This window comes from Terrapene carolina, unplaced genomic scaffold (assembly GCF_002925995.2).
Source record: "Terrapene carolina triunguis isolate 2854851 unplaced genomic scaffold, T_m_triunguis-2.0 Scaffold58, whole genome shotgun sequence".
NCBI lineage: Eukaryota > Metazoa > Chordata > Testudines > Emydidae > Terrapene > Terrapene triunguis.
This window is the reverse complement of record NW_020664409.1, coordinates 91,080,126-91,103,586: the sequence shown is the minus strand read 5'-3', so window position 1 is coordinate 91,103,586 and position 23,461 is coordinate 91,080,126. Positions and strand designations below refer to the sequence as shown.

The following is a 23,461-nucleotide window of genomic DNA, read 5'->3' as shown; positions in this document are numbered from 1 at the left end:
CACACATTGTGTCTTTTCTATTATAAAATGTTGGAATGTAATTTTCATAGATATAATTTTTGAATAAATCCTGAAATGAATTTTTGAATTATTTTCAATATTCAAATTGATCAAACACTTCAAGTTCTCATTAGATTAAGCACCTCCGTCCCCAACCTAAATGAGTAAAATAGATTTTAGAATTTCTGTGGATAAATTAGATCATAAGAAGTTTTTACTTTAAAATTAAGACTTACTTGGCTTTGACTAGTAAAGATCCTAATGTGAGAAGGATTTGTATCTTTTGCTATTGACTTGTTTTTCATTACTGAGGCAGTTTTATCCAGTACTCACGAACTGCTCTTTAACATTTGGCACAGTACGGATTACAAATAAACATTTACATAGTCTTTTAGGTCATTCAGAGCTGACTGTTCTCTTTGCATCTTTATTTTTAGTGCTTGAAAGTTTACAGCTACACTCCAGGGGTTAAAGTAGGGAGACTACTAGTAGTTCAGTTTTGTAAGATTTGCCAAGTGTCAGACTCAGGAAATAAACATTTTGATGTTATCTCCAGAGAATTTGTGTTCCCTGTTTCTCAAGAGAAATGTGTGTGCAGTGTTCACTTATATCCATTACCTCCTTTGGCAAATAACAGATAAGATATAAATTTTTGTTATATTTGGGACTTAAAGCACTTAGTCCCTATGCATGAAGATGACATTCTGGTTGAATTTTATTTTCTGTAAATAAAAATACAAAGATAATTGCAAAGTGTGAGTGCCAATAAAAATGTTTGTTAAAGGCAAGATGAATTGTTAATCCACCAGATATATGGCTGCATGGTCTTAAAGCAGTGGTGCATTTACATTTACTAAAACCTAAAATAATTACATTGTGGGGAAACAAATCTTTGTTTTTTTCTGTAATCTTTCATTGACAAACATAAAGTTGATAATACTACTGAATTCCAAAGAGTGTAGTGTTGAGCTATATTTACAGGGGTTCGCATATTCTCCCAGCAGTTGTATTTAAGATTAACAGTTCTGCGGACCTACTCTGTGAAAGTGGGACTGATGCTGAATATTGATGATCTTTTATTGAATATTAAATGGCCAGATCGTTTATAAAGAAAAAATAAGTATAGTTCATATCTCATCAGCAGCATATTTTCTTGTTCAGTTTGAATGTTAAATCTGTCCAGATTTCATTGCTCCCCCCATCACCAGCCAATTGTTCATGCAACTCTCATCAGAAAAGAGGTGCCTGAAACTGCATAAATATATAAAACTAAGTCTATTCCAAACACTGTTCGCTCCCATGGTACTTGTAATCCACAAGAATACATCTTGTAATTTTCCCTCTGCAAGGTCTTGCTCAGCCAAATCAACATGGCAGTTGGCTCATCCTTGTCTTGTTTACCAATTTAATTTCTATTCCTGCTAGGGAACAATAAGTTTGATGAACTTGTAATCAGTCAAGTGCTGGCCGGAGTTAGCACCAAAACCATTGTACTTACAACATTGTGCCAGATGTTAGATGTTTTTTTGCTTTGGGTGGTGCCAAATGTGCTTTTACCATTAGTGTGTGATGATGTCAATGCAACGTGGAGTTTTTAATCATTTCATTTTTCATAAAAGCATTTTTAGTGTATTAAAACATTTTCTTAAATTTAATTACAAATCAGAATATTGGATTCTAGTTGAAACATACTAGATGGTAGTCACCTTAATTGCTCCTTTTGAAGTATGTCAGTGACATTTCCAGAGCGTGTACAGCAGTTATACCCCAGTCATGATTGGGGTTCCTCTTCTGCTAAATGTTATAAAACACAGAGGAAAACATGGTTCCTACCCTAAAGACTTTTCAGTCATGTCTCTTTCTCACAGACTTAGAACTATGGTTGTCTTGGAACATAATGCTTCACTAGTAACTGGAGTCTGTTGCTGTTGTATGGATGCAAGAATGACTGACAGACAGAAGTAACAACTCATTTTACTTATGATTACAGACTGCATCTCAGTCCCTTGCCTAGAGCTGACCTCCTACATGATGGTATTCAGTAACATACATTATTTTTAAAAAGAGTATATGTAGGCTTGAGAGACAAGGTGAGGGAGGTAATGTCTTTTATTGAACAAATTTCTGTTGGTGAGAGAGACAAGTTCTTCTTCAGCTCTGGGTGGCTCTAAAGCTTGTCTCTCTCACAAAGAGAAATTGATCCAGTAAAAGATCAATTTCTCACCCACCTTGTTTCTCTAATTTCCTGGGACTGACACAGCTACAGCTACACTGCATATGTGTAGACTTATAACAAAGGCAAGATAATAATGATCATACAGAACAGGAGACAAGACAGGGTAGAAACATCATGACTCTTGAGTGTATAGCAAAACTGAATTGCCAGGATTTTATTGATTTGTACTACAGAATATGTGATTGGTTGAAGCTAGTTTCTGGTGTGGCAATGATTGCTGCTGTTTAAGATTCTTGCTTAGTTGTCCAATTTTACAGCTTCCCCAGACTGCTAGTTGTGCTGGATTTTATAGTTTTGTGATGTAGACAGTTAGAGAATAGGTTGAAGCAATAAAATTCAGTTTATTTGTCATGTAACTCATTTTCACATCCAGACTTGTTGAGGTAAAAGGCTAGTTTGTCAATGTGTTGTTCCACTTACCTGCTAATTGTCTTTGAAAGTAAAATCTAAAATGAGATGTTAAATATGAAAACTAGTGGCATGTGTATTTTTTATTAACATTATTTAGCGTTGTTGTGATATAGCACCCAAAGATTCCCGTTGTGATTGGGGTCCTGTTGTGGTAAGCATTGTACAGAACATAGAGGAAGACATGCTCCCAGCCTCAAACAACTTACAGTCTTTATTAAAAGCAAACATAACAAGTGAGTGTAACAAATAATAGGAGGGAAGGAGGAAGGATGAGGACAGCATAGGCTAAAAATGTGCACAGCGTGATGGCTCCAAATCATTTGAACTTTTTTTTTTTTTTTTTTTTAAAGATTATCTCTACATTTTAACACTTGCCCCTCCTTGATTTTTAGGTACTTCACACGATTGGAGGCTCCGATGTGGTGCTGTGGACCTGTACTTCACGCTTTTTGGCCTCAGTAGACCTTCTTGTTTGCCATTACCAGAGCTTGGACTGGTCCTTAATCTGAAAGAAAAGAAAGCTGTACTTAATCCTACCATCATCCCTGAGTCAGTGGCAAACAGTCAGGAACCCATGAACAATCCTAACAATCATGGACAACTGATAGGATTCCAAAGCACTGTAAGCACTGACCATCTGCACATGCCTCCCCCACCCTGCTTTGAATACTTCTGCTGGCTCCCAGTTGTACTGTGTAATGAATTCAAACTTCTTGTCTGAACTTCCAAGACTTAACCCTCTGACCTTTTTGTTCTGTGTTACTCTCAAGTCTTTCAGTATAGTGCCAGCCTTAATACCCTCTGTCTCTTTCTCTCATTCCACCTTTGTGCCTTTTCCCTAATGTGTGGAATGACCTTCCAGCTAGTTTCCCGAGCCCTCATTTGTATCCATTCTAAAACGTAACTGTTTCTGTATCATTTACAAGAAGTAAGCCTTATTCACACAGAACCTGTGTGGTATAAAGATTTTTATCAGCATGAAAATGGGATATATTGAGATTTTTTTTTTATATTTCCATCTAGAAACCAAGTGCCTTAGTTCCCATGAGTCCAACTACACCTGAATGCATGGCTCCAAGAGACTCATAGAAGCGTCTAAAAATGTCAGATTTAAAATCTGATATTGTTTGCCTTTCAATTGCGTGGTCCCACTGGGAAGCTAGAAAAGTCCTCTTCCCAATGGTATGAAGATCCCATTTCTAGGCCTTTGAGGATGCAGGATGTTGGATTTTAAAGTCATGTATTTTTAATATAAAAACTGCCACTAGTTCAGAACTAAATCTTGCCTAAAGTGGTCCTTGGGCAGATGTAATTATGGAGGGAAAAGTCAACATTTAGTAGAGAAAGAGGAAACTACTTTTGTGACAGGTTAATTTTTAAAAAAATCAGCTGTTATAAGAGTAAGTGCTAGTGAGAGAACTTAGTAGGCGGAAGGTAACTCACTGGTCATGTATAAAATTTGATTGTAAGCAGTTTGGGATAGGAACCTGTTCCTTAACTCCCTCTGAGGCAAATAGCACACGTAGGAGTAAAAATAACATATACATTCAAAGTAATGGGAAATAAATACAGAATTTTTTCTCACTACAAAGTCCATCTTTTCTCTAGTCCTTATCTTTAGAGTCAGAGTTGAGCTCAAAGCTTTTAGAGAATAAAAATATCATGAGTGCAGAAATTCAGTGTTAATGTGTGGATCATCACAGATTCTTTGAATTGCCTCTGAAAGTTATCAACATTTGTGCAACACTTAACTTATTCACGTATAACTAGTTTCTGTCCTCAGATGTGCATCATGAATGTCCTTATTTATAAACGTCTCTGTAACATTTTTTGCTTGTATCTGAGCACCTGACAGCAACTCATAGGCAGATAGCTATGTGTATGTAAAGGCAGATGTGGCCATTAGCTTGTAATATACTTGGAAGCAGCATACTCTGAAGAATGTGTGAGCAAACAACATCATTTCGCTATATCTGTTGTTTGTGAAACTTACTTAAATATGTGTCTTTGTTATTAGATGTGCCTACAGCACACACAATACCTTGATTTCTGGGTGTTTATGCATTTTCCTGCTTTAAGGATCTAGGTAACCTCTTTTCAGTTCCCAGAACTTGGCTGTGTTCATTTTCAAAAAAATATCACCCTAAACTGATGCTAATTTAGTTTTCCTTGTGAAATTCAAACAGAATAATACTGTACCGAAGTTGGATAGCACCTCAGGCAAACTTTCTTCCAGAATGTTTCACAGACTTAAATAGTGTTAGGAGTAATAATAGAACATGAAATGAAGAGGCCTGACAAGGATAGAAATATATTTTTGTGAAGTAAAAAGAATTTCTGACAGATGCTAGAGCATATCTAGGTTGACTAGATTGTCTTTTGAGGTTGCATGTTCTGTGAGCATGAGTTGTTTGAGAATGAGATTTGTTAAATTATTGTTCTGGAATCTGCTGTGGGAGGAGGTAAGTTTCCAAGGCTGAAGTTTTAATTCTAGAAAGCATGCATTTATACCATGTGATTGGTGTGGGACACTCCTGATTCAGAAGCGGTACACCACCTTAGTATAGTAGTAGATGCTTCTAATGGTTTGGAGAAAAAGCTATGGTAGGCCTTACTTTTGTCTAGGTTTTAGAAAGGGCTAGTGTCTGTTTCTGTAAGTACGTTTGTCTTTTCCTGTATTTTATTTTGTATTTTCATTGTACTTTGGAAAGCCTTTCTCCTTTTTAATGCCTATAACTGTGTAGTTTGTAACTCATTAGACTTATACATTTATTTTCATGTTCCTCTTACCTTTATTTTGGTTAATCTAAGCAGTAGTTTTCAAAGGGGTCTTACACATCTCCTTTTTGGAGAAAAGCTAGTATGACATCTAAAAGGAAATCAAAGGCATAACCATTATATTTGACTTTTATTCAACAAAATTAGTGTTCACTTTTAAATTTAACCTCTGAAGAAGATTAATCTAAATCCCTTGTTTAGATCAGAAACTATGATAATTTTCAACTGAGATTTGAAATGAGGAGAGTTAGTGAGGCAGATATATATAGAAAGGCTTTTCAGGAGCTGCAGAGATTTGTTGCACACCAACAGTACCATGATTGTGAGAAGGGACAGAAGAGAGGCCAGTTCTAGATATGCAGAGGGAGCAAGGATTGAAGTAAAGAGAAAGTATGTTTGTAGGAGAGGTTGGCACAAATCCATGAAAGGTTTTAGGGAATATTTTTTGCCTCAACTACAGGGAAGATTCTGTTCAACTCAAGTGTGTTTTCAACCATTATGTCACTTTTAGATTTAAATATGCTTTTGCTGTCTTCTAATTTTAATCTTTAAATGCTGCTTCAGGAGGATGATCATCTTGTTAAAGAAACAGCATCCAGCGTTTCTGTTCATCAGCAAGGGGTGAAGAGGAAGGCTGATATGCCACTTGGGTCCCCATTGGAGCCAGGGCAGATACCAGAGAAGAATGAAGACAGTAAAGTCAAACTAAAAATCAGAGTAAGAAAATGGCAATTCAACTTTAACAATATGTAGGGTATTTAGTATAACAGTAAAGTCTTTTGCTGAGTTTTCTAACCGCTGTAGCCTAACAAAAGGCATGCTGTGCATATGTGTAAGGTAGTTGTTGTGATTACTTTGGCAAAATCATCTCCCATCAGATTCTTTATTGGCTGGCAGGGAGTGAAGCTGCCAATTAATGTTCTAAATGTTCATGCTGTTTCCACTGTAAATTAGAAAGAAGGATAATGAGCAAGACTTCTATATTATACATTCCTTCATTTTTGTTCATTATCTGTGATAAAAATTTGCTTCCTTTCCCCAGAAAAATAAGACCTGTTAGAATTAATTATTAATATTACCTTATTTTTACATATTTCTTGCTGGTGTTTTAGTTCTCAAACTCTCAGGAAGAGGAGGAAATTGATATGGACACTGTTCACGATAGTCAAGCTTTTATCTACCATCATTTGAATATGTTGGAGAGACCATCAACACCAGGTATGAATAGGTTAATTTGCAGATCATAGATAGTATATGAGTCTCAACCAGTGAAAGTGTTCTTCTTCTGCAACTTTTTCCCCCCTGAATGCACTTTAGTAAATGTTTGAGTGTTGATGAAAAGCAAGTGTAGAATGGTTTCTGTGAGTCTTATATGTCATTAGGTATTCAAGAATAGTTCATTTAAATATATATTACTGTGGTCTGGTTGTATATTTTTGATACATTTCTTAGTTAGGAAATATGTTACGCTTAGAAAAAAAATGCAAATTAAAATAATAAAACGAAGCCAGAAAAACAAAGTTAGGGAGAAGAAAAATAGACCTAGTCAGTGATTTAGGAAAGTTGGTTTCTGACTGTACTAGGTTACAAAAAACATTTTTAAATAGAAGAGAACAATAAAGCAGAAGCAAATCTATTCTAGTAACAAATGTCTAGTGTGGCCAATCTGAATAAGTTATAACTGGATTAATTCTAGTAATAAAGACACTCAAACTGGCCTCAGAGATACTTATGACTGTTTTAAACTTGAAAAGTTTCCATTTGTGACTACCTTTTTGTTTCCTGTCCTTTAGACAATTATCTTGTCGAGTTCTGTTACTCCTCTTCTCTGGATTTTTACCTCTAAGTATTATTCTTAGATATTTCTTGAAAACCTTAAGCAAAGTTCCTTACTAAATTTCCCTACTCTGTTATTAATAGAGAGAAATTCAGTAACTGACCAACACTAGTTAATCTTTGATTTCTCCTTCTTCTAGCGTGTCCCATAAATAATTACCAATATTTTTTCCATAACTTTGCTGAACTCTGAAAGGTGATTTGCAATGTTTTACCTTTTAAAGTATAGTATATAGAAGGGCGGTAAGCATATAAGTGCAAGAGTAGTGTCATGGCTAGTCATAAAATGTGTAGGACTGGAAGGGACCTCTAGTCAGGGCTATGTAATAAGTAGACCATTCCTGACAGGTGTTTGTCTAACCTGTTCTTAAAAACCTCCAATGATGGAGATTCCACAGCCTCCCTAGACAATTTATTCCAGTGCTTAACTACCCTGATAGGAAGCTTTTCCTAATGTCAAACCTAAACCGACCTCGCTGCAATTTAAGCCCATTGCTTCTTGTCCTGTCCTCAGAGGTTAACAAGAACAGTTTTCACCCTCCTCCTTTTTAACAACCTTTTATAGACTTGACAACTGTTATCTTGTCCTCCCTCAGTCTTCTCTTCTCCAGACTAAACAAACCCAATTTTTTCAATCTTTCCTCAGAGGTCATGTTTTCTAGACCTTTAATCATATTTATTGTTCTCCTCTGAACTTTCTCCAATTTGTCCACATCTTTCCTGAAATGTGGCATCCGGAACTGGACACAGTACTCCATATGAGGCCTTATCAGTGTGAAGTAGGTGGAAGAATTACTTCTCATGTTTTGCTTACAACACTCCTGCTAATACATCTGTGATGGGGTGTACCAGGCCCTTTGAGGCCCCCTGCTGGAGGCCTCACAGTCCTACCACGCCCCGCCCCAGGAAAGGAGCAGTAAAGGTGGGTCCTCCAGGCCTGCACCCCCACTTGATATGCTCTTCCATCTTGACTGTGAACCACTGATAACTGCTCTCTGGGAACAGTTTTCAAACCAGTTATGCACCCACTTTATAGTTGCTCCATCTCAGCTATATTTCCCTAGTTTGTTTATGAGAAGATCATGTGAGACAGTATCAAAAGCCTTACTAAAGTCAAGATATACCATGTCTGCCACTTCCCCCCATCCACAAGGCTTGTTATCTTGTCAAAAAAAGCTATTTGGTTGGTTTGACACTATTTGATCTTGACAAATCCATGGTGACTGTTACTTATCTCGTATTATCTTCTAGGTGTTTTCAAATTGATTGCTTGATTATTTGCTCCATTATCTTTCCGGTTACTGAAGTTAAGCTGACTGGTCTGCAGTTCCCAGGGTTGTCCTTATTCCCCTTTTTATAGACTGACACTATCCTTTTCTGCTGTTATCGCAAAGCATGGTGCATGCTGGGGCATGTCAGCTACCACCGATACTCATTAGCTTATGAAGCTGATCTGTTGAATGTTAGTATTTATAACTTCTATGTGATGTTTTGCAATGTTTCATTTTTTATTATTTTATTTACTATGGGGTATAAAGTCATAAACAGGAAACTTTGCAAAACTGTGCCAAATTGTTCACAAATGGGACTTGCGGGACTCTCCGTCAGCCAGCTCCATGCTCTAATGTTCCATATTAAGTATGCTGAGGTTCAGAATGAGAGTATTCTGAATCAGAGTAGAATGGGGGCCAGTTGGCCATTACTTATATAGATCTATAACGGACAGAAATATTAATCTGAGATTATGTGCTGAATCACGCACTTACCCCTGCTATTTATATATTTAGCACAGATGAAATACACTTCATTTCTTAGGTCACTGAGAAATCAGACATTATCTTTGCCTCTGAAAGTGCATGGAACTCACTTAAAAGCCTTTGAAAATCAATGTATTTTGAGAGACAAGGTGGGTGAGGATTACCTAACCCACTTTGTATCTCTAATATCGTGTGACCAACGCAGCTACAACTACACTGCATACAATACTGTATTTTGAGACAGTTTGATCTTAGCATATTTTTTCTTGTTTTCTCTTCCTTGATTTATACTGCTATTTATACTGCCAGGGACAGTTTTATTAAAAATATTCTTTGCTTTTAAAACTTCACCTTTTTCTCCTTTTTGGTACAAACAGAGAAATATGAAGTTCAGGTGAGCAATAAGGGCAGATGAGCTCAAATAATAAACAAATGAGGAAAAAGCCTACCATATCTAAATAGAATTGCTTCCAAATGCAATTTTCTCAGTTTTCCAGAGATATCAATAAGTCTTTACAGCCAAGATTTTCAGGGGACTTTCAGAATGATTTGAATTATTGCAGGACTGGCACAGAGTAAGCATACTTCAACCGTTGATGGTGTTGAAGTGGCTTTTGATGAAGATGATAAAATAGAGCATCTTATTAGTAGATATCAGGGCTCTCGTGTCATCTCCAAACCAAGGTACCCTGAAAAAATAGTGAGGTCTTAGTCCATACACAGCCTCTCCTCTCAGAGCTGTGGGTCAAACTCACATCAGCTTTTACAAAACGTTAGGGAATTAGCCAAACACAGTTCTAGCTTTGTAAATAGCAGCTGGAAAGAGAGTTCATGCTGGCTTTGAATGCTGCCATATCTATTTGTGAGTAATATTCAGCATGCTTTTTGATTGATTTCCCCACAGGATAATAAATTGGACTCAAACACAAATTTCTCCATCTTACTATGTCTTACAGAAAACCATGTAAATTTGATTTTCTTTATTATATTACTGTTTTACAAGCTTTCTGTTGTATCCTTTTACCCATAAAGGTGGCCCTACGAGGTCAGGGTTGAGACTCACAACCAGGATAGTAAAGAGAGGCTTGCACTACAGCTGGTTATTCTGTGAAAAAATAGGATTTCAGTGTTTAATGCTATAATTAATTACAGCACCTTTCATAGTTCAGCTTCACTTGGAAAATGTTTTCAAACATATGTTAAAAATGCCCTAAATAAAATAATGAATTTTTTTTATGCTGTTCAAATCATGAATGCTTCTATGCATCTTACAAAAAATAATTAAACCCAGAAAATTCAAGTATGTGAAGTATCTTTTAAACTTGCTGTTGTGTTAATTATAGTTCTTCCCTAAGTACAGCAGCTTTGAGAGAATCAACAGAAGCCTTTTTTGAGCATCTGAAGTCATTCAAGATCAGATTTCTAATATGAAAAACAGAATTTTTATTTGCTATTAAATGATCAAGAACGGTGGCAATGTTCCACCGTCAGTCTTAAAAGATCACAAAAATTTCAAGACTTTGCACTCTTTCTTTCTAATATAAACACCAGCCTTCATGTCACATTTAAGACTGCAAAGTGACTAATACACTGTATTGCACAGATGAATTTGGTGAAATGGGTTTATTCCATGTGGAAAAGTGTCCTTTGTATTAGGTAGTCCTTTCAATCGGATTAGCTTTTACATCAGACAAGCTTAAAATTGAATCTATTTACTTTCATATTTCACTTCTCTTAAAGTGTCATACTCTAAAATCAGTCACTGTAAAAATTGTATCACAGGATTGCCCATTTGTGTCAATGATTCCAGACTAATTTTTTTCACTTTACTTATAAACTGAAGTAAATAAGTTTATAAGTAAAACATTTTTTTTTTCCTAAATGTGACCCCTGCACATTCAGTCTGGGTTCAGCTTTTCTGGCTCAGCACATCATCACCCATAATAATTAGAACTTTAGTTAACCATCCTTTTCACAATGTACAATAGTATGCAGTTCAGTTTCTCTTAGTTGTATTGACTCTGCAAAAATAAAAAGTAAATAAGCAGATGAGACTCTGAAAGCATATAAGGAGCATATCTGTTGAGTAACAAGATGTAATTTCTATGTACTGGTAGTTACTCTCCTGACATCACTGCACTTTAAGTTGGTGTAGCAATTATTAGAAAAGGCATACCCTGTTGGAAAAATGTCATAAGTTCTATTGACTCCCTCACTTCTCCAGAATAATAAAAATGGCCACTCTGCTGTTCTTGTAAACCACTGTTTTCCTATCCAGTGGCCCACATAAGTTCTACCTGCAGGCTATGTGATAGAAACCTAATCACCAGATTACATTTGGTGATCTTGAATGTTCATTTATATTTTTCCCCATTCTCGTTTATCACCAGTATAACAGTTCAAAACATGGTTCATTTAGCTAGAAAATGAAAAGTTGCTGGAATTATTTGAAACTTGTGACAATGAATGGAGCAAATATTGCCTCAAAGTATAGAAGGAAAATACTTTAGCTATATTTTTAAATAATGCATTTATGACAATATACTTGAGTCTGTGGTAAGAACTACAAATTTCTGCACTGTTACAAATTGTCTATTGAAGATCAGTTTGATGTACAAATTCAACATAACATGGCTGCATGTGTACAGACACCATGGTTATCAGTGGAAATTCAACCTGGGACCTGTATCAAGAGTACAAATCCCTGCTACTTGAGCAAAATGAATTAACTCAGGGCTTGCCTTAACAGTATGTTAGTGCACACCAACTGGGGCGTAAATTCTAGTGGGTGGGCACCAGCGTGTCACACTGTGTGGACCCTGCTGGCATGCACTAACAGTTCCTTAGTGCATGTTGATATAGCCTGTACTATGTTAAGGTGCACTAGAGAACTTTAGTGTACACTAGCAGTGTCCACACAATACACTGGTGTGCACAAGAACTTACACCCCAGTTGGTGTGCACTAACACACCATGTAGACAGACAAGCCCTCAGTCAGCTGTGAGTAAATAGCATGCTGTTATAGTCACAAGGATCAGCCACTAGAGGGAGACAGGATCACCTGCACTATACCAATGTACTTAACAATGCAGGTAGATATGTGCAGTAATTCTTGTTTCTCAGAACATGATAGCAGCATTGACAGAGGCTTGTTTTTGCTTAGCCTTTTTAAGCTGGAAACATTTTCTGTAATTGTTGTGGTAGACTAGCTTTAATACATATTATCTAAGTACGCAGTATGCATGGGATAATTTTATTATCTAAAATATGCTTGTTTCCAATCTGGTGGCTTTTAGGCTTTGAGATTCTGTTGGAGCCAGTATAGCACTGAAATAGCATAATGTATATTGAGCTAATATCCATTCTGTCCTTCATGAAGAATGGCATTTCCAGGTACTTTAGAAGAAAGTGTGTGAAAGTTGCTATAACAATAACATAAACATTCGAGATAAAAGTCACAATATGACTAAGACATTCATCTGTGGTCTTACAGGGAATCACAAATACATTGTGCCAGGAAAACGTATACAGATCTCATATTCTGTTGCAACTGCTCATTTCACTGAGAGAATGCTTTATTGTTCTAGGGTAATTAGAGGGGACTGGTCGGGCTTTTAGACTGACAAACTAATGTCCACACAGGTCCTCAAGGACTCTGGACCCACTTGGCTTATTGAAAGAAATATGGCTCATTATCTTTTTATAAATTTTAATAAAGCTATTAAACAAAATAAAAACAAAAATCAAAAACAATATTACCAAACCTAAACTATTGTTAATAATACTAAATAAAAATGAAAGAAATACAACTATTAAATCAAGATAAAATTACCAAATTAGTATCAATATTGGTTTGGAAATAAGTCATCAAATTAGTTAAATCACCAAATGAATACAACAAATAATGCTTATAATATTCTAAGACGGGCTCTAAGGATGTGGCTGTCTGTTTGGTTATAAATCCCAACTAAAGAATTTTACCAGGTCAGTCAAATACTGAAACCGAATGATCTAATGTCTGAACCACAATTTCAGAGTCAATTACAAAGCTTCCTCCTTAGATTTCAATTCTTGTGTGATGAGTAACCCTTTTCATCCCTCTCCTGTGCAGGAGAATATAATACAGGCCTTAAAAGAGCCCTTTGATAAGCAGAAGTTTGACAACTCTTGTTTGGCAGTTCACAGCTGCCAGCTTTAAATTCTTAGGACCCACTGAAGACGCTTCATTTAATGAGTATTTTTATGAGACTTTGTTTTATGGCATGGAGAAACTTGGGGAACTCTCTTTCTGATGTCTTTCTTGTGTGGACTTTATGGGTGATGCTACACAGTTGCACACATACAACCACACCCTACATTTATAGAATAAAAGGGTTGGGACATATCCCAGCTAATACAAACAAAAGACAAGAATGAAAATGGAAGAACACAAAAACAGGGGAATTATGAACTCTTCAGCTTTTGTGGTCTTCTGGGCTCGTATGAAATAGGAGATGGAACTGTGGTTGAGGAGCCAGATAGTGATATTGCTGACACAGCACTTCTTGTTAGTGGGTTTTCTTCAGGTGCAGGGAGAGACTGTCCAAAGACTGGCATAGCTTTTTTGTTGATGACTTGAGTGATCAGTTTCAGGATTCTGGAAGTTCAGTCTTCTCTCAGGTGGCTCATTGACCCAGAAGGCTTCTTGGCCCCACCCTTGATTCTTATGGTTTTGAGCATTGCTCACTCTACCTTGCAGTGCCGCCTTCCAAAGCATTCAGAAAAATCAGGTGCTAATTAGATCATCTTCAGCAAACATCAAACGGGAAAAGTCTCACTTAAGCCAGCAAGTTTAAAAAGTCTGCAGTTCTCCTCAAAATATAAAAATACAGAACAGGAGACTACTTTTGAGGAAGTTGACATGGCCTTTTCTGGGTGTAGAGGTCTCTTGAGATGTATTATGTCACCAGTTTACAAAATTTGAGCACAAAGTAAAATAAAAATTTATTTAAATAACCCTAGCAACCTAAACGCCCCTCAACATTCATCCATCAGGAAAATTAAAAATAAGTTGGACAGCTTATAACTAGATGTTGTAATTATTTCGCAAACAAGACAATTTAGTAATCTTTATATTTAGGAGCTAGGACATAAGACAAACAGCTTGTTTCTGAAAGTTTTCATTTTGATGGAAAAAAGATGAAAGCTTATCAAAATAAAGCTTACCCATGTAAAATAAATATTCAAGTTTAAAATGAAGTCTGTATTCCCATCTGTGCTACTTCTCTTGCATCATATCTCTGCAGTCTTTGTAACATTCTGTTTGACTAAGTAGGTGTTCTAGGAGTCTCATCTCATTTGGCAATTTCATCTAATTCTGCACACCTACCCAACTAGCTGGAACAGAGAAAAGCTAATAATTATGTTGGAATCTGCACATCCAGAACAAAGGAAGATGCCAAGTGGATTCTGAATTTGTATATTCTGCTTCAAGGAATGCTAGTAACCACTTCAGAAGTGAATTCATGAGCTCTCCCACTCGTTACTGTTTTTTGCTATTATGTGGGAAACACAGGTTCAGATTCTTATTCCATGAGAGAAGAAATTGCATGGTCTCCCTGCAGCAATCCCCCTTTGACCAATGTAGAAATGAAATTGATGGCCTTAGAAAGAATTATTATTTAGCCCTCCTCACCCGGATTGGCAGGTCGCTAATACAGGCCTTCTGTAAGCGTTAATCATAGGGAATCCTGAGGATGAAAAGGTGATCTCTTTGTGCAACATTGATTTCTGTCTAGGGAGGGTCAATGCCTAACGTAGGTGTAGTCCTTCTAATTCCTCACAAAAGTCCATTTTATAGATGTCTTACTTCAATCACCTGGACATGCTTCTTATGACACATTTATGATGCCTGTATTGACTTCAAAGCACTCTTTGGCAGTATCAAATATCATGTCTTCTGGGGAGTTGGTGCTGTTGGAATTTTTGAAAAACATCTGTTGTCAATGAAGCAGCTGTGTGAAGGAAGTGAATGTTGTCAGATTCAAGGACTGCGGCACAAACTGGCTCAGTTTTGAATATATTTAAAGAACAGTATATGAAAGGATTTGAGCTAGTCTAATCAGCCTTGATTTCCTTTTTTATATCACAATATACAAAGCTTTGGTGCAATCTGATAAAACCATGAATATATAGGTTTTTGGGTCAACTGAAGAAGGAAAAAATTAGTGATGCCATTGATTTTGAAGTCTAATACTTAGATGGTCAGTTCAGTGATCAGTTTAATGAAGGTCATTTTGTCTTAGTGTTTTCTAGACTTTTGAAAGATGAGCCCCTTTCTCTGGAAAATGAAGCCAATCGTTCACTACCATGTGGTTTTAAAGGCATACAAGTTTTAATATATACATTTTCTGTTCCTCCTTGGTTAGTCCTTAATTCTTCCTCTGCCCCTAAGGGGCACAACCCATACTTTGGAAAATGCTGGTGTAGATCTTTTCTTACGTGCTCTGAAGAGCAGTGATATAGTTAACAATGTTGATATTTCAAGTATCATTGACATCTGAGTTAGCACTCACTGAAATAAATGTCAGTTCACACTTTAGAGCTATTGTTATAGGATAGGCTCTTTGCAAACTCAGATATTTGTTTCTGCATCGATTTTACTGGCTTCATGTTTTGAAGGCTTTCTTTGCAATCATAAGAGCTTGAGACCTACTATTTTGAAATAAAAACAAACTCAGAAGAATAAGACAGAGACCTGAGCATGCTGCACCTTTCAGCTAGTCTTTCATGCTTCTCTCATAGGGGAGCACTGACCTATCATTCAGGGACATTTGCCATTGGCTTATCAGTATTAACATACTACCTCCGGTACTTGCTTTGTTCCCTTCCCCTTCCACATTTGGAAGATTCAGAAGTATGCTTTGGCATCAGAGAAACTTTGGCCATCTAGCCCTCTGAAATGCAGCATGCAGTATTAGAGGTGAGCCAGAAACAAAACCCTGGATCTGAAAATCTCTCTCCCCTACAAGTTAGTCGGAGCTGAAGTCTATAAATTGGGCTCATCTGATACCCTCTTTATTTTAGTGTGTACTGTGATAATAGAATTGTTCATATAAATAACCTTTTACATACATGATATACTTTGCCAGTGTAACATGCAAATAAAATATTTGTATACAACATGGTGTGCATGTAAACTATTTGTGCACTGAAGGCAATGGAAACAAAAACGTAATCTTCTTTACCCGTGTTTCATGAACTAATTGGGACTGAGCAATTTTGTAAAGTTTTTGATTTTATGAATTCAATATCTCAAAATGACAGTAGATATGGTGCATAAGTTGCAGTATGATGCGCCATTTTCTTTTTGTCCTTCAAACCACTGCAAAGTGATTATTCTAATGCACTGAAGGCATCAGCATGTGAAGGGATGCCACTGTTGTTACATGATTCAACCACCTCCTGCTGGTTGGGAAATCTGGTTCATTTAACTCGTTGTTCATAACATTGGTGTTCTACTGTATTCTAATATCTGGAGCAGACGTGTTCATTTTTCATTGTGCTAAGGTTCATAGGTTCACTACAACGGGTATTTCAGCATGCTTGCAGCTTGGGGGCAGAAACCATGCTGTTCTAGGTGCCTAAAAAGTAGCTAGAATTTAAAGGAATGGGTTCAAGAAGTGGAAGTAGATTCAGAGGGGAGGTCTTTTGAGAGATTTAAGATTATTAGAAATAAAGAATTGTTACAGGTATAGTCATGAAGCAGTCTCTTATATTTTTGCAATAAACTGGCAAGTGGCCTACAGATTTGGATTACACCTGTCCAGGGTAGAGTAAAAAGTGATGTGGCTAATATGCATTAAAGTCAACAATTAATGTCTTAGTTAGCGTGTGCATGTCATGTATATACCATAATAGAGTTAATAGTACATCAGAAATTAAAGTCGGTTTGAATTGTGATGTTAAATGGTTTTATTTGATAACAAATATAGTAAGGCATATATTATTCTGCTGACTTCAGGACTACATTTTGTAAAATGTTCATAGATTCATAGAATTTAAGCCCAGAGAGACTACTGTGGTCATCTGATCTGACATCCTGCATAACATAAGCAATTTAATTTCACCCAGTAATTCCTGCATCAAGCCCATATCTAGGGGTTGAGCTAGACCATGCTTTTTAGAAAGGCATCCAGTCTTCAGGTAATGGAGAATCAAATCATAACCCTTGGTAAATTGTTCTAATGGTTAATTATCCACCCTTACTGTTAAGAATTTGCACCTTATTCCTAGCCTGCGTGTAAGCTTCAGCTTCCAGACATTAGATCTTATGGGTTTTTTTCTGCTAGATTAAAGAAGAATGTATTATCTGTAATCTCTCGTGTAGGTACTTATAGGTGGTGATCAAATCACCTCTTAATCTTTTCTTGGATATACTAAATAGATTGAGCTTTTTTAAGTCTTTCTCTATGATTGTCAGTCATATTGAGAGAAAATACAAAGTTGGTTCCTGAAATGTTTTGACTTCTAAGAAAACTGGAGTACCAAGACAGAGGCAGTTACACTGAGTTTTGCCTTTGCAGTGGGTAGAGAGCAAATCATGGTTCCCTGGGAAGACCAATCTGCAATATTTCTCCAATTCTGTAAAATGCTACAGATAAAAGAAAAATTCAGAATATAGAACAGACTTGTTGTGTTGATGAAATAGGCCTATATCTATTTGGAGGTCTTATTCCTGTATTGCTTAAATACGTAAAATCCTGATGTGTAAAGAATATTGGTATCCTATTAGTATAATTTGGATTTCTGTTTATTTAAGATGACAAACTTTGAATGTCTGTATTATTCAGAAGAGAGAGGAAATGCTTGAATGTTAAATAACTTATTTTGAAAAATCAGCTTATTTCCACTGTTCAGCATCAAAAAATTCATGTTTGTATACAGAGCCTAATGTTTGACATCAGCCCGTACAGGAAATTTAACTTCTTAATAGTACCAATCATTGGTTTGATTATTGTTGTCCATTATCTATTGTTATATCCAGAATTTTTCACGAGCACCCTAGTTGTTCACTGCATACATTTTATTAAGTTTTTGAACTTTTATGTTGGAAAATTGGTATCTTGAAATTGGTATGTTTGTAGTTCCTTAGCTGTATAGTCACTAGTCATCTGGGATAAATTTATACCATTTGAAGCAGGGAGTAGCACATCCCACCTACACTGCTAAGAATTAAGTCTACAATATGGAAACTGTCAGTGTGCTTATAGGCTTGTCTAGGAATACCAGAAGGTAATGGCACCAGTGTACTAATAGAGTCTGTATTAGAATACTAAATATGATGGGAGGCATGAGAGTGTAGATACTAGCTTATATTTCAGCAACAGCTTTTTTGATGTTAAATTATGAGTTAATAATTTATCACAATGTAAAAATTGAAATTCCAATTGTATCTTTGTCTTAGGTAAAGAACAGTCTTCACTAGAGCTGAACATGCTTCCAGTGCCAGCAGCTCCACTCTCTGTGTTCAGCAAAGAATCCAATTCCTCAAAACACAGTGATCACCACCACCACCACCACCATGAGCACAAGAAAAAGAAGAAAAAGCATAAACATAAGCATAAGCATAAACATAAACATGACAGCAAAGAAAAAGAGAAGGAGCCCTTCACTTTCTCCAACAGCCCAGCCAGTGGACGGTCAGTTCGCTCTCCATCACTTTCGGACTGAAGTGAGCACTCTAGAACTCAACCCAGAGCATTCACAGAGCATTTAGAAGGATGTATATAACTAAAGCCTCTATCTTTTTCTATGAAAATAGGAAAGCATGAATTGCCTTAGCAATTCAGAAGCTGTGTCACAATCCAAATTTGAAACATTCTATTTGTATATTCAGTAGCTGAACTGAATTGGATTCAAAAAAATATTTTATGGTTCTGAGTCAGTTTCTTTTTCCTTGTTCTTTCTCCCCACCTCCCACTCATTTTCCCTTTTAAACAAAGAAAACAGCTCTTTATATAAGGACCCCATGTCTACTGGCAACCCCCTGAACATCATGCTGTCCATGTGTACTGCCAGACTCAATTATGTTTTATGCCTTTGATGAATGTTACAAGGCAAAGTATGTTTTAAACAGAAGCCAACTGCCAGACCTCTGATGAAGCACTGTTTCCAAGACAGTATTGTATAACCAAGCATAGACCTCCTGAGAAGACAAAGGCTTTCCCATAATCTTCTTCAGTTGAGCTATTTCTTGCTTTAACCATTGCAGTGTAATGTCAGAGTTTTAAAAATAGTACATAGAATATTTGCCTTTTTCAGATACTAAACTCTTAAAGTTCCAAGCTTCTTTTAAGCTGCAGATTTTTATTATGGACACGACCCTTCGAATATAATCGCATTCTGCAATTATGTTTCCGTAATTTTAGCAGAAAAACTTAATGCATGTTTTGCCCTTAATCAGGCTTTTAAAATACAATAAAATTTGTAAATTATTTTGGCAAAGGCAGTTTTTTCATTAAGTATGATGAAATTGGAAAAAATGACTTTTGCTGAAATGAAAAACGTTTTGGAAATCTGTATACATTAAAAAATATACTCCTGTTAAAGTGAATTTACTTGGAAGTATTCTACAATGTCAGTTCATGAATCTACAGGAAAAAATATATTACTGCATTAACCTAAGTCTGAGACTTTAAAAGGTGAGTGAATTCAGATGTCTTTAGCTGTGATTTATGCAGTTTGGTTATGCTAATTCACCCAGCCAATATTTTGTTTTAAAACTTCAGTTTTTAAAATTTTTGGCAATACAAGTAAAAACATCACTGCTTCTTTTATATTTTCTCCTTATTTGTACGTAGAGGTAGGGTTTTTTTTATGTTTTTATTTTCATGTACCAGTTTACTACTGTTGGGTGGATTTTGCATCTTATTCAGCTTTCTGTTATAAAATGGTTGTATTTAGGTTAAATATTTTATTTTCAAATGTTTTTGTTAAAGGACTCCTGAGAGAATGAATGATGCTACATCTAGGAAAAAAGTGTTCAAAAGCGCCCAAGAAGGATTTTTTTTTTTAAAACCAGTCTGTTTCCCCCCTACCTCTCCTGCCCAATAAACACTTTTATATGAAATACCTGCTGTTGGATCTTGTCATATTTTTGGTGTGTACCATTGAACAGAAACAAATTATCTGCATTCTATAGGAAAATAGTGCATCAAGAAGCAGGGGGTAAGAGGGAAAAAGCAGACAGTCCTTAATGTGGGTTTACTTAGATTATTCTGTTGCTTTTAGGCCTTACCTATGAGACTTTAAAATTATATTGCTGTTACAGGCTTTGGAGAGCTGGTGTTGTAAATATCAATATATGAAAAGAGATATGTTTATTTATATTGCCACTAGCATTGAGGAACTTTAAGCAAAGACCAGATCCCCAAAAATCTTATAATATCGGTTAATGATATGACACAGCTGGCAGCAGGAAAAAAAACGGGTGAGGTGGGGAAGGAAGGACAAGGTAACAGTAATACAAGCATGATTTGTACAGTTTAACTTAACACCTAGCCACTGTCGATTGATATTCTGCTGGCATCATGAATTAAGGAGGAGAGATTTTGAAGTGGCTTGATGGAATTTTTCAGATGGTTTTTCCACAGGTTAAGAGTTGACACACAAAGTGGAAAGGTATTTGTGGGATTGTGATTACATTTAAGGGAAGCAGCACTCTCGTGATATGAGCACAAAGTTGAGGGTCAATAGACCTGGGTTCTAATCCCAGTTGTGACATATTTATTCGTTTGAATCTGATTAAATTGTTTAACATCTATGTGTTTGTTTTCCCTTCTTTAAAATTAAATTGTGGTTGCTCCCCAAATGTGTTAGACACTGTATGCAGACATAGAAAGTCACAGTCCTTGCTCCCAAGAGTTTGCAATTTTGTAATTTATAACTATTCAGTGTTCAACTGTTTTGAAGTTTTCTCCTTCAACATTAAAAGCTGAATGTGTAGTGATTCAGTGCAATGCCTGGTTGTTGGATTATTTATCTCCTGTAAATGCAAATCTTACAGGTTACCTGCAATGCATACAGTTCATTTTGTACAGTCTGGTTCTGATATTCAAAGTTGTAAACTGTCCTAATCCATAGGGCTCTGCTACCTGGGCCATACGGGAAAATGCTTGACTTGGTAGGTTTGCATTTGCTCAAGCACTGTGAAAATGTGCGTGTGTGCATGTTGCATATATATGTATGTAAATATATATGTATACATGTTTGTGTCTGTCTCTTACGTGTGTAATATATACATGAACATGAGAGACCGTGTGTGTGTGCACGCACATAAACACAGCGAGAGCAAAGACTACACAGTTCATTTCAATGTCTGATGCTAAGGTAGTTGTTACCTTTTCTGTCTGTCCTGTGGTTGTGGGGAAGGGATTCCATAATGCAAGCTCTTCTCTGAACTCTTGCACAAGACTTGATTCTTGTCTCTGTATAGCAAATTCGTATCCAAACCCATAAAATACTCCAAGGTAAACTTCTAAGATTAATATTGAGAACAACAGTAAGCCATCTTACATTATCTAGCTCAGGGGTCGGCAACCTTTCAGAAGTGGTGTGCCGAGTCTTCATTTATTCACTCTAATTTAAGGTCTTGCGTGCCAGTAATACATTTTAACGTTTTTAGAAGGTCTCTTTCTATAAGTCTATAATATATAACTAAACTATTGTTGTATGTAAAGTAAATAAGGTTTTTAAAATGTTTAAGAAGCTTCATTTAAAATTAAATTAAAATGCAGAGCCCCCCCGGACCAGTGGCCAGGACTCAGGCAGTGTGAGTGCCACTGAAAATCAGCTCGCGTGCCGCCTTCGGCACGTGTGCCATAGGTTGCCTACCCCTGGTCTAGCTCCTTAGGGCATAAGACTGCAATATTTTAATGACTACTTACATTTATTTCATATTCATAAAAAAGTCATAGGTTATTTTATGTGACCTGTACATGAAGGCACTTAAGTCCTATCAGTATTTCCATAATTTCTTTAACACAGTTTATCCACTCAAAGTAAGAACACGAACATTGTTTACACAATATTAGACATCACATATAACCCTTAAAATACTGAAGGTGAATATTAATGATTTGAATACGATTTTAAACTAAGTTATATTTATATACTGTTGTCTCATTCAGAATTTAAAACCACAATAATGATTTTTCATTCATAATAAGCCATGGACACTTAATATAAATTTTGTATTCTTATAAGGTCCTCTGATATCCTCAATAAGTGTCAAGATATTATTTAAATAAATTATTCTTACATTTTTGTCTTTGGCATAAAACTATGACATATTAAAAGTCTATATTGATATACACAAGTGAGCCAGAAATCAATTTTAGAAAAAACTTTGCATTAATGTATTACTGTGACCTCAGCTGGCTCCCCAGTCACTCAGAGTGAACTGCAAAGAATGGGGCAGACAATCCCCAAAGCTGGTGAATATTCCAATACTTAGATTTTCCAAACCAGCACACAACAGCTTCCATACCTTATAAGCCAACAACACAGTTCCCTTAAAGTAACCGAGCCTCAGGCCTCCACCTAGACACTCAAGTTAGATATGATGAGGATTAATGAAAATTTTATTCATCATATAAAAAAGGTTCTACCAATCCCAAAGGATTGGAAACATTACCCCCCAGATTAATGAATATTCCAGACCTCTCCCAAATACACGCTTACAGCCAATTCTTATTAACTAAATTAAAATTTATTAAAAAAGAAAAAGAGAATTTGTTAAAAGAACAGTATACATACAAACATGAGTCAATCTTGAGATTCAGATTCATAGCAGAGATGGTGAGCTTTGTAGATGCAAAGAGTTCTTTCAGAAATAGTTCAAAGGTTATAGTCCAATGTTTCTATTCAGGGCGGTCCAGTCAGAACTGGGATATCAGTCCTTGTGGCTTAGGCTTCCCCTGCATGAAACCTCAAGCAGATCTGAGATGACAGGATCAAGACTCAAGAGTCTGTTATACAATTCCAGGCCTCCTTTGATAGGTCATAGTCCTTAGGCCAACAACAGGCATTCAGGGTGACTTTGAAGTAGGTCTATTTCTTGAGCTCTCTGTCACATGGGGTGCACAGTTGCTTTAAATATTCAAAAACAGAAGCCTAAATTTGGGCTAAGTGCATCCTTGGGCACTTGCCTAACTTCAAAAGTGCTGAGCACCCAACTCCTCCCATTAACCTCAGTTTTAAGGCCAAGATTTTTCAAAATAGAAACCTTTTTGATTTATATAGCACCTAAAGTGTGCCCCAGATGCTTTACAGAATATAGAAAGATAGGGGACCAGCCATGCAGAGTTTACACTCTTAAATTAAGACAAAGGAGGGCAGGGGGAAGGGAGAAAAAGGCTTACAGTTAAAATAATTGGGATTGCTTGTTTCTGTAAGCTTGTT

At 36.3% G+C, this 23,461-nt stretch overlaps 1 protein-coding gene across 2 annotated transcripts in view; it reads left to right on the top strand.

Annotated features, from left to right (window-relative positions):
• Nucleotides 1-20,983, top strand: part of TAF2 (TATA-box binding protein associated factor 2) — a 91,705-nt gene extending 70,722 nt beyond the window's left edge. The window contains exons 23-26 of one of the 2 annotated variants that reach the window (XM_024208587.3): nt 3,040-3,269; nt 5,990-6,142; nt 6,538-6,643; nt 18,465-20,983. In XM_024208587.3, coding sequence (XP_024064355.1) covers nt 3,040-3,269; nt 5,990-6,142; nt 6,538-6,643; nt 18,465-18,730 — 755 coding nt within the window. In that variant the 3' untranslated portion in view covers nt 18,731-20,983. The remainder of the gene's footprint in view (nt 1-3,039; nt 3,270-5,989; nt 6,143-6,537; nt 6,644-18,464) is intronic. The other variant, XM_024208588.2, reaches the window with a different exon arrangement.
• The last annotated feature ends 2,478 nt before the right edge of the window (nt 20,984-23,461 follow it).